Genomic DNA, 20,369 nt, shown 5'->3' on the forward strand with positions numbered 1-20,369 from the left:
AGCAAACAAGCACAAATGGCATCTATCTGCCACCCACTTGGCAGGGGTAAGGAATGTTATAGCGGACGCATTGTCCTGGTCAGTCCCTCTGGAGTTAGAATGGTCTCTAGACATCAAGTCGTTCCAGTGGATACGCCGGAGAGTGCCATGTCTCCAAGTAGATCTATTCGCATCACAAGCAAACCACAAGCTTCCTTGCTATGTGGCCCCCAACCTGGACCCTCTGGCTTATGCCACGGACGCTTTGTCAATAGATTGGAATCATTGGAAAAGAATCTATATCTTTTCTCCAGTGAATCTTCTTTTGAAAGTTTTGAGCAAGCTGAGGACTTTCAAAGGTCAAGTAGCCCTGATTGCTCCAGACTGGCCAAAGAGCAACTGGTACCCCCTGCTTCTGGAGTTGGGTCTCCGACCTCAACGGATTCCCAACCCCAAGCTATCGCAACCAGTACAAATGAGGACTGTGTTCGCTTCCTCAGGAATTCTCCAGACCCTAACTTTATGGACTTCATGAAGTTTGCGGCTAAAAAAGATGCTAACATTGATCCCCAAAACATCCTTTTTCTAGAATCAGATAAAAGGGAATCAACTATTAGACAATATGACTCTGCTGTCAAAAAGTTGGCATCTTTCCTGAAGGAAACGGACACTACAACCATGACTATTAACTTAGCCATATCCTTTTTCAGATCTCTCTTTGAAAAAGGCTTAGCAGCTAGCACAATTACCACTAATAAATCAGCTTTGAAGAAAATCTTTCAGTTGGGTTTTCAAATAGACTTAATAGAATCCTACTTTACGTCTATTCCCAAAGCCTGTGCTAGACTTAGACCTTCGGAAAGCCTACTTCAGTGTCATGGTTTTTAAATGACGTCCTCAAACTAGCCTCGGATACTGACAACTCGTCTTGCACATTTATAATGCTACTTAGGAAGACGTTATTCTTATTAAGTCTGGCCTCAGGGGCCAGAATTTCAGAACTGTCGGCTCTATCCAGGGATACGGGTCATGTAGAATTTCTCCCCTCAGGAGAAGTCCTGCTGTCCCCGGATCGCAGTTTTTTAGCAAAAAATGAGGATCCTCTTGCAAGGTGGGCTCCTTGGAAAGTCATTCCTCTTCCACAAGATCCCTCCCTTTGCCCAGTATTGACATTAAGAGCCTTTCTATCTCGGACATCCTCTAGATCCTCAGGCCCCCTCTTCATGAGGGAAAAAGGTGGCACCTTATCAGTTAAAGGAATCAGGCAGCAGATCCTTTACTTTATTAAACAAGCCAACCCTGAATCATTCCCAAAAGCACATGATATCAGGGCAGTAGCTACCTCAATTAATTATTTCCAACATATGAATTTTGAGGATCTTAAGAAATATACTGGATGGAAATCACCGACAGTCTTCAAACGTCATTACTTAAAGTCCTTGGAATCATTAAAATTTTCAGCAGTAGCGGCGGGAAACATAGTTTCCCTTGATTCTGCACAGTAGCTGTAGTATAAAGATCCAGGTCTCCTTTCTACCTACCTTGTCCAACATGCCTCACCCTACTGCTATGCTCTATGTGGTCCTTTAGCCTTAGCCGCTAGGCTCTGCTTGTGGGACTGACCCCTTATTTTTTTGCTAGGGGCACCCACACATTGTACAATTAAATGTGCTTCAGTGTTTCTACCCTTATTTTTATGCTAGGGTAGAGCACAATGGATTTGTATATTTTGTAAATATCTCATTAATTTTAGTGAATCTCTTTGAATGATTGTTTTTTGGTTACCATTATACTAAACTGTGCTTTACATTATTTAATTTAAGCTAGTTTTAAGTAACCTTATACTGTTATCATGTAACTAATTTTTTATTCACTTATATTATAGTCTAATTTTATTTTATTTCTTGTTTTATTTGAACCTTCATTGTCATCTTGTCTGTTTCTCTGGTACTATTTCACAGGCCGACACGAACTGAACCAGAAAAAGGGAAAAGGGATTTTGACGAAGGAAAAATCTATTTCTGGGTGATTGGTTCGTGTCGCCCTGTGAAACCCACCCTGTTCTTGCATTCCCACCCTGCAGGCCAAGATGGACATCTCTTCAAAGGATGGCCACTAGAGGCGCTGCGCTCCGCTTGGCGTCGGTATTAGTAGTAGTAGCGGGCGCATCACCCTTTGGGATCGGCTCTCTCAGATGGGGATTTTGAGGTGGAATGTCTAAATGGCAAGTGGTTCGTGGTAGTGATCTCACTCGCCCCTGTTACCATACCAACACTTCTTTTATAGAGTGAGCGAGTCAGTTTTACTGACATTTTCTTGATTTTATTTTTTCTCTGGTAATTATTAGGTTATTTACCTAGAAATAATGAACTTAAGGATTATTTCACAGGGCGACACGAACCAATCACCCAGAAATAGATTTTTCCTTCGTCAAAATCCCTTTTATACAGTCGGCTCACAACAACAATGTAACATTGAAGTCTGTAATCATTTGAATACCACTTTAGTAATTCACAAAAATCAACATATCTTGGATGTGGAAGTTTATAAACATCGCATTCTCACTGTAGCTGAGATCAATCACACTCAATCAGTTGCGGATGAATCCCTTTTGCAATCTATAAAAAAATAAAATCAATAAAGACATTCAAGAAGAAGAAATTCAGCAGAAATTTCTTGATCTTTTAACTAAATATCATGATGTTTTTTCCACTACGGATGGATCTTTAGGAAAAACGGATGTCATAGAACACCAAATAAGGTTAAAAGACAAGCAGAAAGTTATCTATGTACCTTCGTATAGACTCCCTATGAAATTCCAGAATGAGATAAATGAGGAAGTAGGTAAAATGCTAAAGGAAGGAGTCATTAGGAAATCAAACAGCCCTTATAATTTTCCGTTAATAGTTGTACCGAAAAAAGATCGAACTTGGCGTATCTGCGTAGACTTCCGTCGCTTAAATGAGGAAACGATCCCTGACCGATTCCCAGTGCCATGTACTGACGATATTCTATCTTTACTAGGTCAGAACAAATATTTTACCAGTTTGGACTTACTCAAGGGTTTCCTCCAGATACCGTTAGAAAAGGAGAGTATCCCATACACTGCCTTCAGCACAGCCAGGGGACATTATGAATTTTTGCGTATGCCTTTTGGTTTACGTTGTGCTCCCATAACTTTTACTAGAATGATCAACATCGTGTTTGGAGACTTGTTAGGGGACATCCTACATGCCTATGTGGACGACCTTGTAATCTTTTCTAATACCTTAGAAGAACATCTACGTAAATTAGAGTTAGTGCTACAAAGACTAAGGCAGCATAACCTAAGGGTAAAGATAAGTAAGTGTGAATTTTTTAAAACAGAACTAGTCTATTTAGGTTTCACGGTGTCTAGTCAAGGTCTTAAAGTAGTCCGTCCATAATAAGGTATCGGCTATCCGTAACTTTCCGATACCTACTAACGTCAAGGGAATACAGCAATTTCTAGGATGTAGCGGGTACTACCGGCGTTTTATACGCAACTACTCAATCATAGCCGCTCCTCTAACAGATCTTATAAAGAAGGGCGTAGATTTCATATGGTCTGAGAAACATCAACAGGCGTTCGATACATTGAAAGATGAACTGTGTAGTTCCCCTATCTTAAAATTTCCTGACTTCGGTAAGGAATTCTTTATTGCAACAGACGCCTCAGACCTAGGAATAGGTGGGGTATTGCTTCAGCAATATGACAAACAGTTTTTCCCTATAGCTTTTTATTCACGTAAACTGAGACCTTCCGAAAGTAAATACTATGCAGTAATAGACAAGGAAGGGCTCGCTATTGTTAATTCACTAGTGCATTTTAAGTTCATAATATACGGTTATCCCGTCAAGGTTCTCACTGATCATAAGCTCCTAACCGACTTCTTTAAAGGCTTTAGTCACAGCCCTAAACGAACTCGGTGGCATATGATCATCCAAGACTTTGGCGCGAGGATCGGATATTTACCTGGGAAAGCAAATATCATTGCTGACGCAATATCACGCAACCCCGCATCATCTTGTACGGAGCCATTAGCTGAATTAATAGATATATCAACATCCACGCCTATTGTTAAAACTATATCTGAACAGGAAGATCTGGGCTGGAGTGCTGAACTATTACAGACGGAACAAAGAAAAGATCAGCAATTAGAAAAAATCATAAACGCTTTAAACGGAAATCCTAAGGAAAAGGAATATATAATGTATAAGCAGCATTGAATATCATCACAAGATAATATCCTGTGTGAATCCGTGACAAGGAAAACCCGCAACACACCACAGCTGAATAACGACCAGGTGGTGGTACCGATTTCACTCATACCCACTGTCTTAAATTGGTTGCATGCAAATCCATTGCATGGTCACCCAGGTTTCTCCATCATGTCACAGAAAGCCAAATCCTTATTTTATTGGCATACGATGCTTACAGATATAAAAAAGCACATAGCTAATTGTCGCACTTGTCAAGAATACAAAGGGCACACGAAGACACCTGTCAGCCTAGGGGCTTATCCCGTGCCCAATCAACCCTTTGAAAGAGTACACTTAGATTTATTAACAGGGTTTTACGAGTCAGACAGAGGAAATAAGCACCTCCTAGTAATCATAGATGCCTTGACTCGATATACAGAACTGATAGCGCTTAAAACAAAAACTGCAGTCTAGTGCGCTAGGAAGTTTTACGAGTGCTACATTTGTAAACATGGAATTCCACACATGATAATATCCGACTCTGGCGGAGAATTCAATAATCACTTCCTTAACTCATTGTGTGAATTCCTTTGCATAAAGAAAATCAATACCATGATCTACCACCCAGAGTCTAACGGGCTAGTGGAAAGAGCAAATCGTAAGGTTTTAAATATTTTAAGGGTCACCTTAGGGGGGATGGACCCCAACTGGGACATTGCCGTACCTGCGGTACTAAGCACTCTTAATCACTCATATCATGTATCTATTAAAATGTCGCCGCACGAGGCACTGTACGGTACCCCAGCTAGAACACCTTTCCACATATTAACGCCTACAACCAATTTATCAAATCCTCTAAAGGATGTTATGGATGCAAGCATAAGTCATTATAATATACTTCGTAAGAATCTAGAAGAATCACAAATCATAATGAAAAGAAATCATGATAAAATAGCTAAGCCAACTAAAACATATGCCGTGGGCGATAAGGTATACATACAAGTATACGTACATAGAGGATTAAACTACAAACTGACACCTAAGTTTGAAGGCCCGTTTAACATTTTAGAAACATTAACGACCAATAGATTTAGGGTTCAAAATGTATCCCAACCCACTGATATGAGAATCGTTCCATTGGCACATATCAGAAATTAAAAAGAAGGGTAGATGGAAGTGAGGGAAATTTTTGTATCGATGAAACTTGTATAATAACTTATATATATATAATATATATATATATATATATATATATATATATATATATATCATATTTGTATGTAAACATATTCTTTAACATGAGTTATTACATATATTTTACTCATTGCAGGTTTCCAAAATGAATCTGTTATTGTTAGGAGTGATATTGTTCGTTCAGACATCTTTGTCGTATGGGAAGAGCGCTAAAACAAAAAAATTAGATTTTACTCATGGCACTATTGTAGAAAGAACAGAAGACGTTTTCATTACCGCAAGCAATATAGTCATAGAAGTTGATATGCAGGCGATATTTCTTCCTGAGGATGACGTCATTAACCTAAAGAGTGACCTGTTGAGGTTTGCTGTTTCGTTAAAGGAAATGCACCAACGTCATTTTCATGCTAACTCAGAGGGTTCGCTAGCTCAAACAATCAGCGTCGCGAAAATGTTATCATACGACTTGCAGAATAAAACCGCCGAGGCAGAAGATCTGGCTCGAGACCTGCTGATGTGGTCTGTGCGGCACAGTAATCTCGGACGTCGCAACCCGCTTATCTTTGCTGGATTAAACATCTTTGGATCTGTTGCAAGTTTAGGCTTAGGAATTTCAAATCGCCTTAAAATAAATGATCAAAATAAGAGAATTGAGTTTTTGCAACATAAAACCGAATTAGCTTTGTCCGAACTGCATAGCCAGTTATCCTCAATCAATCAAATAATGAGTTTGGTGAACGAACATTCTAGTAATATCGATCAGATTATGGAAGTACAACACTTGCTGGCTACGTTAGCTTATTATAGTTCGAAAATAGATCATAACTGTACCAAAATATCACATTTTATTGAGAAATCAAAGGACTATGTAGAAGCTATTATGCTAGCAACAAAGGGTGTGTTATCCCCACGTCTTATGCCTATTAAAGATCTGACTTTAACTTTGGAGAACGGACGGGAGAAACTAGGTTATATTCCTTTATTAGACGCCCATAAAATAGAGTTTTATTATAGCTTAATATCGGTAAGCGTTGAAAATTACAGGATCATGATAACCATTCCCTCTGATTCTTCCGATGCCTGGCAATCATACAAAATAGCACCGTTCCCAACTTTCATGACGAATAACTCAAGTCCAGTAATATCCAATTTGACGGGACACGTATTGATTTCCCGATAGGAAATCATATACAGTCATTAAAGACTTAGATAAATTCACTCACTGTTCAGAAGCCATGAATAATAAAGTTTGTACAGCTGACTCTTTTGAATTCCATCCTATATCAATGGATTCATGTGAGTTAGGCATAGTGCTAAACGGTTCTCTCTCCCATACACACGGAGGGTGTCTGAAGAAACTTTATCCTTTTGACAGTACGTAATAAGTTCAATTACAGACTGAACAACGGCTCGTGGATCCGATACGACAAGGCAGGCTTTGAAGTGGCATGTCCGGACGGGACCACAGCCCACTCCCAGGTCTTTGTCGCAGCAGACGGATGTACCGGGACGTCTACAAACTACACAGTCCGCGGGATTAACACTATAATCCGCGAACGTGCATTCTATGCCAATTTTACGTGGGCGACAACAGTTATCCCATCACTACCTCTCCCATACAACGCGAAGGTGGCTCATCGTTTGACGCAACTGGCTGAGATGGACCACACATAGCCGACTTATGCAGGAGGAGAAAATCTTTGTTTCTACATGCTGCTAGCCGTGTTTTGTGTTACGGTGATGATCTTTATCACCATTAACATCTTTGCTTGGCGTAGGTTGAGGCGAACACAGACGGATCTTCAAAGGAACGTTCTGCCGCGTCCAGACGACACTCCTGTTGCGTTAAAAGCGTTTACTTTCAGAGCCATCTGAAACTGGCCATTTCACCTGACTTCGAGGAAAATTGTCTGGAATTGTGTTGTGTGTGAAAAGCGGTCTGTATGCTGGCAATATGTAGGACAAGAGACTCCAAGCCTTTGCATTTATATATATATATGAACAGTTAAAAGTATCTTTCGGGCACCTAATAAAATATTGTAGCCCTATATATTAAAATACGTAAAAGTATCTTTCGGGCACCTAATAAAATATTGAAGCCCTATATATTAAACTGTTGGTGCGTGTACGTACCAGGAATCTATATCTGTGCACAATTATATGTTATCTTTATATCTTTACAAAGAGCAACAAGTACTCTTGAACAGTTATCCATGATCATGTTATGTATCTTTACAGAGTAGCAATTATTCTTAATCGGGTTACCTATTACTATAATCTTCATGTATACATGTTAACCTTTTAATTTTTTTTGGTACCTAATAATCAGTATTGACATTATATGCCATATATATATTAAACATGGATCTATATTTTCCATGCATTTTTCTTAATTTATGAATATGTCCAAAAGGTGTATGTAACAAAACCTTTTATGCACTTAATCACTTGTTTATGATTGTGACTAAATATATGTTACGGGCACACTCCTAAGAAACCATGTTTAACGTAACTTTTGTTATTCAAGGCTTGAATGGTAGCTGTCCGAGCCTAATGTAATAAATACATTAATGAATACAAATAAATTACATATCTGTAAATAGAACCCACGACCTAAGGGGTCATTGGTGAGTTAGGAGCGTCCTACGTGACAATATGAAACTAGACCACGCTGTGCAATGCTTGCAGTAGCCTGGTTTGCATTTGGACATATCATTTTTGTTTACAAACAGCTAACAACACCTTCCATGGGAAGAGGTTGACCTGTTAACCCGTGGCGGAAACTCATGACTTCCGAGCCGGCGGACTACGTATTCATTTTATATGTAAATCGCTGAGATAGCTAGTGTTCCGCTATCGACATGATGCCCTGTATTATTAGTTCTCTTCTAGTTACGAAATGGAGCGGTCATCTGACCAAACCATCTCTCTACTCTAGTGATGGAGTTAAGAAATAAAGCTGTTAAGTTTCAACTTCCACTGTTTGAATCATCTCCCTTATTCTAAAGAAGAATCAACTCAACTAGATACCTGTAGACGAGAAGAGAAGTAGAACCCACAATGCTTACGAATAACAGTCGTAAGAAAGGACATACAATCTTTCGCTGTCTAACACCATTATACTAAGTGGACAAGCGGGAGATAAGACATGTACGAACAATGACAACTGTGATTCATCAATGCTTCTAAAATATGCAAACAATTTGTCAATAAATTTGTCCTCTGTTGTCCATATACCACCTGGTCCCAGCTCTTTTTGTATAGCTGCTAAGAAGTTCCAGAGAGAGAGAGAGAGAGAGAGAGAGAGAAGAGAGAGAGAGAGAGCACGTTTACTGCCTTCAAAAAAAAACTTCAATTAGATTTTCTTTTGGTCTTTCCACAGAGTTTTTTCATTTCTAAATAAAAACAAAAATAATTTTAGGCCCTAACTGGAAATCAGCCAATTCTACACTTCTTGTGTATGTGTAAATTAAGCTGTTATTATTCCACACAGCTTCTTGCTTTCCTATGTTTTCCCTCTGGTTTCTAAAGATTTTAATTTTTGACAGAAGGTTTCTAAAGATTTTAATTTTTGACAAGTTCATTTTTTACTGGGTTAAAAAAAATTTTTTCACTATGGCTATTTCTTCTAAATGCAAATGGGTGGTCTTGACTATCAAGAAGCTTGAAATCACAGAGTTGCTTCAAAAGGTGAAAGCAGGAATATTCCAATGAAAGAATTTAATGCAGGTTCTTTGACCATACAAATTTTGTGAATTTGTTGAATGTTGAAACCAACCACGCAGTGGAAACTTGTCACATGCTGCATCAAAAAGACTCAAAGATTTACACAGATAAAGGTCAGAGGGGGATAGTATTAGTGGCCCTTTATTTCAGGGGAAATGCTGTGAATTTGCTAAATTATAGAAGATACAAGATAAACTAGGAAGTTTTCTGAAGGATGGTCAACTCATTTTGAATGTCAAGACATTCAGAAATTAGATATCTCTCAGAAAATGAAGACAGCTCACCAGCCATCAGTTGATGAATTCTGGGAGAAGTCTGCTAAAATAGTGGATCAATTAAATCTAAGTCTAAGATACATTTACAATGCCGATGAAACAGGCCTAGTCTACAAGTGTCTTTCATAGTTCACAGAAAAGGATTTAAGACCAGGAAGGAAAGAGAAAGACTAACGGTTTTGTGCTGAACCAGGGAAGCAGGAATAAACTAAGTTAATTTGTGTGCTTTGGGTAAATATTGAAAGCCCCAGTGTTTTAAGCTTTTGGTAAATGTCACAAGCCCCGTGTTTCAAGAATTAAACTCAGTTCCCTGTTGATTATCATGCCCAAACACGGACATACAATGCAATATTTTTTTATTGCTTTAGGCATGTTTTTGTGCCGAATGCTAGAGGAAACTTACGAAAAAATACCTTTCTCGTGGCTTTAAAGTGCTTTGTTTGCTCTACAACTGTCAAGTACATCCCTCAATAAATGAATTACTGGTTGACAATTTGTGTCTCCTTTATTTCCCTCCAAATGTAACTAGCCTTATTTCACCAATGGATCAGGGGGTAACACGTAATTTATATCAGATTAATTGCCAAAATTTTATGTTCGTCAATAATTATGATGGGTACTTTCCAGAATTCCAAAAAGAACCAAGTGTGAAAGATGATATTTTGACAGTATTATTTCAGTGGCAGGCAATGAGGTCAAGTTTATAACTTTACAATGCCACTGGAGGAAGCTTTATCCATTAGGGATGTTCACTTATGATGAGGCTGGGTAGGACTTTGACAGCTTCAATACTTATTAGATAACAGGTGTGAATGAACTTTGAGAAATGTTGGATGATTGAAGATAACTCGACATGAAAGAAGAGGAAATAATTTCATGGTCAGAAGTGGATTGAGAAGCTCCAGTCACACTTTCATTGAATGATGATGAGATTACTGAACCCAAGTTGGAAGGAGATAAGATGATCCACAACTGCAAGTACGTAATGTGAAAAGATGCAGGAAAAAGTTTGATATTTTTAATGAAATTTGAGGAACAGTAATCCTACATGAATGCTCATTAAGCATGCAAGCAAGATAATATTTGAACATTCATGATGACAACATCATTTCAGCCACCACACTTTCCCTGACCTTCCACCTCTCTCACTCTAGTGTCCTCCCTTACTCACTACCCTCCATATCCTCTACCTCCAGTGGATAGCTCTGATGGTGGCAATGAGAGAGTGCTTGAATTTGGAAACAAATGCAAATAAATAGCAACCCAATAGGTTCAAAGGATGCTGTTTATGTGGGATTTTACTACACCTAGTTTATGATAAATTGGTGCCCAACACTTCAAATATATTTGTTTTTGTGGTGTCTCCTAGTTATAGATAATTTAGGACCTAACTTAGCTTTAGCCTGCTCATTTCTCAATTTAATAAAAAAAAATTAACTTTAAATGATCACCTAGTCATATCTAGATTAAAGGGCTCAAAAGGAGTTCTCTGAAGCCCCGGTCTACATGCATACATATATTTTCTGAGCATTTTTGCTTGCTCTTCTGTATTTATATACATAGCGTGTTGAGTATGATTACTGTAGTGGAAAAGCAGACCAATGGTGCTGACCTAAAATCTCTGATGGTACCAAGATTGATTGATTGATTGATACTATATTAATCTAGCATCGTGACAACTAGGTCATTGATGCCGAACTATATATAAAAGACCCCAAAAAAAAATAAATAAATTTTATAATAATAATTTAACAGAATTATTTTAAAATATGATATACTGGCAATTATAAAATAAATATAAAAATAAATTATATAAAAAATTATTACATACATACATACATACATACATATACACACACACATACATACATACCATAAACATACGTACATGCACACTCGCATACATACACACAATTTCAATAAGAATAAAAGCAAGGCGCACACAAGCATTACAGTTTATCTAAAATACCAGAGTTAAAAAGAAATCCAAACAAGCCAGTCATGTTAAAAATCCCATTTGCTCCTAAAATTTTTTGATAACTTAAAAACATTATTCTCCTTCCCATAGTATAGATATTGATTGCGCTGTTCCACCAAACTGGGGCACTCAACCAGCAAGTGCATAACAGTCAGTGGAACTAGGCAATCCTCACAGTATGGTTCGTGATCACGACTCATCAAGTAGGAATGTGTCAGCCTAGTATGTCCAATACGCAGGCGGCACAGAGCTGTTTCAAACCTTCTGGGCATAAAATCGTACTGCCAAGGATTGATTGCAGGTGCAATTGTTCTCATTTTTACATTTGTAGTTTATATTTGACCGCCAAATATTTTGCCAAAGTACTTTATTGCTTCTCTCTAATTGGAGTATATAAATCTCTGCACGGCAGCTTAAATGATCTGGGCTCAATACGAGAAAACAGCCTCCTTGGCAATTGCATCAGCGCGTTCATTTCCAGATATTCCAACGTGTGCTGGAACCCAACAAAATTCAATATTAAAACCCCTCCGCTTAGCTAAAAATAACCATTCCAGAATACTTAAAACTACTGGATGTTTGGAATAAAAATCTTTCAGTTGACTCTAGAGCGCTTCTAGAGTCACAGTACACAATAAAATTCTTATCATTACTTTTTTAAAACTTCTTTGACAGTATTTAAAATTCCATATAATTCTGCAGTAAATGCAGATGCATTACTTGAAAGCCTTCCACTACGCTCAAAGGACGGAAAAACTATGCCAAAACCAGCGCCTGCACTGGTTTTGGATCCATCAGTAAAAACTGGGATAAAATTGTCATGTTGTGACATATGATCTAAAAGGTATAACGTAATATTTTTATCAGAGAACATTCTTTTTTGGTTGATTGAAGTAGTTACAAAACTCTACTGCTGGGAATTTCCAAGGGGGAGTTACAGATGCCTTGACCGGTAGTACACATTGTCTGGAATGTTCAGGTCTTGGAGGGTTGATTTCAGTCTGAAGGCATATGGACGTGGCATCTTTGGATGACTTTCATAAAAGCTATCAAATCTTCCATTTCTTAGCGACTGGCATACTAGGGATCCTGGAAGTCTTTGGAATCTGAACCAGCTTCGAGCCAGAAGAGTCTGGTAATGTAAGGCTAGGGGCATTTCCCCAGCATCTAACTAACATACTCTCTATAGGGGAAGTCCTAAAAGCTCCAGTAGCAATCCTAATTCCAGTATGGTGAATGGAGTCTAAAATCTTGAGGCGACTTGGGGTAGCCAAAAGATGGTGTAAACTTCACATCCATATGTTAATTTTGATAAAACCAAGGCTTATACAATCTCAATAACTGGAGTCTATCTGCTCCCCAAGATGTACTTGACAAAACTTTCAAGATATCCAAGGATTTTCTGCACTTAGCCTGAGATTTGGATATGGGGAAGCCAGGTCAACCGAGTATCAAAAAATCATTCCTAAAAAAACCTTGGTTTTAGTTAACACAAGATATTCTCTGGCCATTACATATAAATTCTGGATCTGCATGTATCCCTCTAATTCTACAGAAATGCATGGCTACAGTCTTTGATGAAGAAAATCTGAAACCATGCACTTCAGCCCATTTCACTACCTTATTTATTACTATTTGTAGATGACGTTCTGCTACTGACATACGTGCAGCTGCAAAAGATAAAGAAAAGTCATCCACAAAGAGTGTGTGCATAACATCAGCAGGTATTTGCTTTACTGATGGTACCAAGAGACAAGAGAGGGCATGGAGGAGGTGGAAGCTCCACTGGAAGACTCACTATGGTCATGAAGCAACAAGACAAATGCAACAACTTATGAGCAACCAAAATAGAACATCACTCGCAGGCACACTGTATCTATGCCACTGACTTAATTGCCTATCTTTACTTATAAAACAAGTCAAACTGGAATCACATGGATGGTCCCTGCATGGAGGGTATGATATAAATATATATGGGTTTTTATCTAATTACAGTAAAACAAGTAAGTTCATAACTTATCCACCTTACCCACAAAAATATGCCGAGGCACAGTGAACTAGTAATGGACTTAGAAAATTAATCCACTAGAAAATTAATCCACTTAACTATACACTGCAACTATCACTAAATCTTCAACTTCTCAGTTGATGCAAGTTCATGAGTTCCACACAGTATTTTTTTTTATTAAACTGATCATAATAACAAACAATAATAATAGAAAAAATTATAAGGTAAAAAAACCTACAAAACATACTTGCAATGAGAGTTTCTTGCATATGTGAAAGAAGGTTGAAAATGGTTGTCTCAAAAATATGAGGTCTTGCAGACAATAATGCTTTGTGTCTTGCTGTAGCAGACGTCAGAAGTCTTACCAAAGCACGGACAAGGAAGCTTCTCTTGGCTCCCGTATCTTGATGGAAGGATTTTGTGTCAGGAGTATAACCAGCAGCCCGATGTAGCAACCTGAGAGGAAATTCCTAGTCCTGAAACACTATATCCAAAGGATATTTCTTACTTAATGATAAGCCTTTTGAAAATATAAAAATTTTCTTACAAAAAATAATAAACCTAGAATACTGAAATACTATGTATCTAAAAATAATTTAAATAAACTAGTGAATTAACATCCTTAACTCTCTTGAGGCTCACCCAAAGGGTTTGTTCAGAAGAAAATTACTGAAATGTTTTCTTAAGGTCTTATAATGATTTTTTTAAAAGTATATAATTTTATTTCCTCCGATGTTTTTAATCCATTTTGACAGCCATCTATTGAATTACAAAAAGTAAATGAATTATGAATACATGTTACACAGGTCTGCTATTGCTTGGCCAGCTAGTGGACTTGATTTTGATTGGTCACAAGTTGGTGCCTTTGAATCCAGTCCCATAGGTGCTATGATCTTGCTCCAATAAATCTTGTTGGCTGGAGGGTGGTGTTAGCTGGGGTACCTCCTACTGATGTGACTGGTACTATAGACTGTTCTGATAGCATGATGAACACCAATAGTACTTTATCTTTCTCTCCCTCTTCCCTCTCTTGAAAGTGTTTGACGCCAGAGTACATACCAACAGAATTTTTATATTTCTACTTATAATAGTGGGGAGAAATTCTGTTTCTTGTATCCTGTTAATGCTGGGCTTTTCTTCCAACATATGAAATGACTCGAGAAGCTATTGATGTCAGCAGTTTTGTGCTTGATCTACAATTTTTGCGCTCTTTATTGTCTTTTCTCTTTTGGGTGTTTTATTATGATTTTGTTCATAATGATTAAAGATGGCCTTTCCTTGAGGGTGACAGGAGAGGCAATTTGATTGTTTGACAGTAATCTCCATGATATACATGGGTGGTGGCAATAAGAGACCCAAAAGAGAAGAGCTAATAAACAGCACAAAAATTATAGACCAAGCAAAACACTGGTGACATTTATGACTACTCAAGGAACTACAAATACTGGAAATTATTATCATAAAGGATCAAGTTATCCAGACCTCTGAGCCTAATAACGGCTCTTCTCAGGCTGGTTTCCAATACTGGAAAATGAAGCCTAGTATCAACATGGTAAAAGAAACAGAATTTCTCCCAATTATTACAAGGAGGAACGTAAGAAATCAGTTGGCACGTACCCTGAATACCAGTCACACCAGTTGGTGGTACCCAAAGAAACAATATCGATTAGGCAAAGATCATCATAGCGCGTATAGGACCAGATTCAACAGCAACAACCTACAACCAATCAAAATGTCATTGTAGTTTGATTTACTAAAATGCAAACCATCTGCTTGTTATATATATATATATATATGATATATATATATATATATAGATATATATAATCTATATATATTATATATATATAATATATATATATATATAGATTATATATATATATATACCTGTGTAACACATATTCTAATTCATTCATGTTTGTAATTCTCAGTGGATGGTCACCACAGTGCATGTTGAAATGCCGGAGGAAACAACACTATGACACTGGAAAGTTTTCTATAACTTGGATGTACTGCAGGGCAACACAACTTGAAGAATTGCTGTAATATCTTGTTATATACCGTGGTAGTCCCCGGGTTACCATGGCTTAGACTTACAGCGTTCTGAACTCACAGCGTTTTTTTTTTAAATATATTAATAAAATGTCAATTCCAGGTTACAGCTGGCATTCCAAAGTTATGGCACCATAACCCTAAAGTTGTGGTGCCATAACTTAGATTACAGTGCTGTAAGTGCTGATGTTCCGAGTTACATTTTCTGAAATGGCACGCCACTGGAACGGAACCCAGCCCCGCCATAACCCAGTGACTACCTGTAATTAAAAATTATGTAAAATACAGGTATACAACATACATTACCGCAAGTACTTTAGAAGCTATCTAACTTTGCAGTATACAGTATGCAACCTGATTTCTAATATATATCAAGAGCTACAAGTAACACCTAGCTTGGCTTGTTTCTTATGAAGCAAAAAATACACATGTACTCACTGTATAACAGCTATATCAACTGGGTTACGATCTGGTAGAGAAAGTACAATTCGTGGATCACAGCTCATAACCCACCAATTCACCACCCGCTGATAGCTATCTCCATCTACAAGCCACCAATAGAAATTTTCAGAATCTAGAAGCAAGGTCTGAAGAAGGGTTGACTGCAAACAAGAATTACTTGAATTTAATTAATCTTGCAAGTGGTTTTTCACTACCCTTACTACACTACAAACCTGGTTTCATGCAAACAAGAAAGGGACTCTTAGCAAAGATTATACATCACAGGAAAATAAATTAATTATAGAAAAATGAAAGTAAATTACTTAAATTTTATTCATTTTTTATATTTTTTCATAATGAAACAAACCAGAGCCTTTTCAAAATAAAGGAGTCCTCAGCATGAGGTGGGATGGTCACTGAACTTGGAACAAGGTCATTAACAAGTGGTTCAAGAGGGTGAGTGGGGTAACACCCGTAACTCAACTCCTGCCACCCGCTACTTTCCCTTCAATCAAGGGGACAAAGCAGGGTGCTTCAAGTGGGACTATAATAAAAGGCACTAGTTTTTATGCCCTGTAAAAATAAAAAAATAATTGTAAAAAAAAAATACTTGTTTCTATGGAAATACAAACCATTCCTTAGGTAGGAGGTCATCTCTAACAACTGACTGGAACTGAATCCTACCTGGTGTGCAATGATGCTTATAACCTATTCAGTCTGGCATTTAGGATGACAGAGCAGTAGGTCCCTGGGTGTGAGAGAGACTGATCTATGGAGAGAACTCAAGGAAAAGGTTCAAAAATGCAATAAGTTCCCTGTTTAGGAATTCAAGCTGGAAGGTAGTTCATCCTTGGTAATACCAAGTGAGTTCAGTGCATAACTCTACCTGTGCATGCCATTCCCTGTTACAAGGGAGGAAGGAGAGAGATGCATCTTATGATCTATCCTAACATTAGGTGCTCAAAGTTTAGTTACCCCTATCTGGTCCAATTCCTCCAAATACTTCAGTAAAAATGCCACTCTGAGAAGAAGTAGGAGCAGGAAGGGAAGAAGGTGAGTCTCGTCACTGAATATTCACTGCCCCAGACTTTCACTAAGCTGAAGTATTCAGACAAGATACATTTTTGTCTGAATAGAGCTGGGTGCTGAAACCACAGATCCCGAGGAGAGGGTGTCCTGTGACTTGTGGATAGCATCCCTTCTGTAGAATGAGGTAAATGTTGTCTGTGCATGCCAGACACCTGTCTTTATTACCTGATGAACAGAGAAGTTCTCCCAAAAGACAAAGGATGATTTCATGTCCCAAGCCCGACTTTATGGGCACTTGCACAAGCGTGGATAAGGACATTCTCTTCATGGGAGTTTGAGGTTTTGTACGTACGCATGTAATTTCAAACGACCTTGTTCCACTTGTTTACCTGCCCTCCAGAGTTTTGTCTTGAAAGCAAAGTGACATTAGTCCCTTCATTTTCTGTTTTGTTTCGTCAGGTTTTGGGAAGCAGAGTGACCGCTTCTTGAGATCAGCCACTCGAGGACAGCAGTAGCAGTAGCAGTATTTAGGAGTATTTTGATGGTTGAGGAGATCCAAATCCATAGGATGAGGTAGTGTCCAAACTATGGTTGCTAGTATTGAAAAAGAGATCTTCAAGACAGTGGGTTCGCTGTTGCATCGATGCTGTGGTGGTCGTATGGTGTTGGATTGGTTATGGTGCAGCAGTACTTGGTCGTCATCGTTGTGGTTCTTCGATTTTACCTCTTGATGATGTGTTGTTATTGATTATTGATGTCATTATTTATAACGAAGGTTTTATGAAATGATTATTTTATAGTTGCTGCTGCTGAATGTTAATTTAATATTGTGGTTTACAATGAATGGAGATTATTATTGTGAAGGGCATGATGTAAATGCCCCTGTGCTGCCGACAAGAGTGGCGCACAATGATACATATTATTTATAGTATATTATTAATTATTAAATACGTATTGTTATTGGAGTGAGTGGCTCATGTTATTGTTGATAAGCAGGTATGGCTCATGGTATCATTGTTGGTAATGAGCAAGTGAGGCTCATACTATTAATGTTATTATTATCGATTAGCAAGTGTGGTGGTCTTTGGATGTTTCATGTAATGGTTCATAATCTCTTTATATTTTGGTGATTACTAAGTGCTGACTTGTAAAGTATGTACGGTATATTTAGGATATGATTGTTTATGATTAATGATCATTTACTTTACATCTCTATGTTTCAAGATCTGAACATATTGTAAATATGCAAAAAAAACAATTTATTAATAATAGTAAATATTTTAGTGATTTTCAACCTGGTGGCACAACAAAAAAGGGGTCCAAGACATAAATGGCAACCTTGTGGACAGGATTGGGTTCTGGTCTTGCTGGTGGTTTTGTGACTTCTTTTTGGGTGTTGTGAGAGAATGTTGGCTAAGAATAGACATTTTTTTGTTAAGAAAATTTCTTTAAGCAGGAAGGTGAAGGGTTTTGCAATTATGTAATTTTAAACAATCTTTTTCTGCTTGTTTACCTACCCTCCGTTGTTTTGTCTCAAAAGCAAAGTGACATTATTAGTCTCTTCATTTGATGTGTTTTTTAGTCAGGTTTTGGGAGGAAGAGTGATTGCTTCTTGAGATCAGCCACTTGAGGACAGCAGCAGCAGCAGTAGTATTTTGGAGTTTTATGAGGGTTGAGGAGATTCAGTTCCCAAGGTTGAGGTAGTGTCCAAACTATGGTTGCTAGTTTTGAAGTGCAATTTTTCAAGACAGTGAGTTAGCTGTTCCATCAATGTTGTAGTGGTCGTACAGTGTTGGATCGGCAATGATGCAGCAATATTATTTTATTAGAGTGAGTGGCTTGTGTTATTGTTGATGAGCAGCTATGGCTCATGGTATCATTGTTGATAATGAGCAAGTGGGACTCATATTATTATTTATTTTATCATTATCGATGAGCAGGTATAAGGGCTCTTTTTGTTTCATGTAATGATTTATAGTACTCTACATATTTATATTTTGGTGATTATTAACTGTTGCTGGGTTGTTATTTGGCTTTTTTTTTGAGAATGTATTAATTAAATTGTTAAAGTAAAGTATGTACGTATTTAGGGTATGAAAGATAATTTTTTTATGTCTCTATGTTTCAAGACCTGAACTCATTGTAAACATGTAAAAAAAATACCGTCCATGTAGCAGACACAGAAGGGTAAGTCACTGACGATGCTGTCCATGAGGCGTTGAAAGGTGGCCCTAGCATTCCACAGGCCAAAGATGGAGAAGGCGAACACAAAGGATCCAAAGGGCGTGATGATCGCCATCTTCGGAATATCATCGGGATGGATGGGGACTTGAAAATAAAACTTTAATAAGTCGATCTTGGAGAAGACCTTGGAGCTGTGGAGGGCCCCAGTGAGGTCCTGCATTTGTTTGGCAGGGGTTAGCTGTCGGGTGTGGTGACGAGCTTCAGGCACTGGTAGTCACCGCAGGGCCTCCACGTACCATCTGCCTTCTTCACCATGTGGAGGGGAACGCCCACAGACTTGTGGCCTTTTTACAGATCCCCATCTTCTCCCTTTCTTTGAACGCGGTCTTGGCTTCCTGGAGGAGCTTTGACGGGAAGCGATGGAACTTGGCGTGTCGGGGGGGGGGGGGCCCGCCCTGGTCTCAATATGGTGTAAGACTTCTGTGCTTGGGCGCGACCCCCACCACCTGGCGAAGCTCGGGGGGGAAGACGTCCGGGAACTCCTGGAGAAGGGAGGGGTATCTGTGGTGGGGAAGGACTGAGCAGATGGTGGGTGCCCTTGGTCTTCTGGCAAGTGGGCGGGTGAGGCAGGTCTCAGTATCAGGAAGGCGCTTCACGGGCCACATCCACTAAGAGGCCATGGTGAGCGAGGAAGTCTGCCCCCAGGAGAGGGGTCCATACATCAGTGAGGACGAAGGGCCAGGTGTAGGTAAAAACCAGCCCACCAGGAACAAGATGGTCTGGGCCCTGGCGCCGTTATGGTGCGGATGCGGATGGGTGTCCCGTTTACAGCTATGAGGGTGGTCAGGTCGTTGGGGGCGCAGCTGCGATCCTCTGCAGACAAAGGGAACACCGACTGCATGGCACCAGTGTCAACCAGCATCCTGAGGCTGGAGATGCTGTCCTAGACGTAGAAGCCCCTGGGTTGGGACTTCTTTCCTGCCGTTGCCATGGGGGCTTGTTTTGGGTGCTGCCTCCATCGTTTTTTTGAAGGGCGGAAGGAGCAAGGGCGGTTGCACTTCCGTGCCTTGCTGCTGAACTGGCGGTGGAAACAGCAGCACCACCAGACGTCTGGGAGGAGCTTTGGCGATTGCTGATATGCTGCACCAACTGTGTCCTCCTGCTGTAGGCTGACAGAGGAGAGGATAGTTTTGCAGCTTGGGTGGCGGTAAAAAGCGCAAAAGCCTGCTGCATCAGACTTCCATCTCCATGGTCTCAGCTTTAGGGATCTGGCTTCGGACTT

The 20,369-nt window shown here is 39.0% G+C and overlaps 1 protein-coding gene across 1 annotated transcript in view; it reads right to left on the reverse strand.

The window, feature by feature from the left end:
- Window positions 1-20,369, reverse strand: part of LOC135223095 (ectopic P granules protein 5 homolog) — a 759,396-nt gene that overhangs the window by 93,681 nt on the left and 645,346 nt on the right. Inside the window, 2 exon segments of the mRNA XM_064261599.1 lie at window positions 13,629-13,837; window positions 15,872-16,035. Coding sequence (XP_064117669.1) covers window positions 13,629-13,837; window positions 15,872-16,035 — 373 coding nt within the window.

The sequence above is a fragment of the Macrobrachium nipponense genome, chromosome 8 (assembly GCF_015104395.2).
Source record: "Macrobrachium nipponense isolate FS-2020 chromosome 8, ASM1510439v2, whole genome shotgun sequence".
In the NCBI taxonomy this organism is placed as follows: Eukaryota; Metazoa; Arthropoda; class Malacostraca; order Decapoda; family Palaemonidae; genus Macrobrachium; species Macrobrachium nipponense.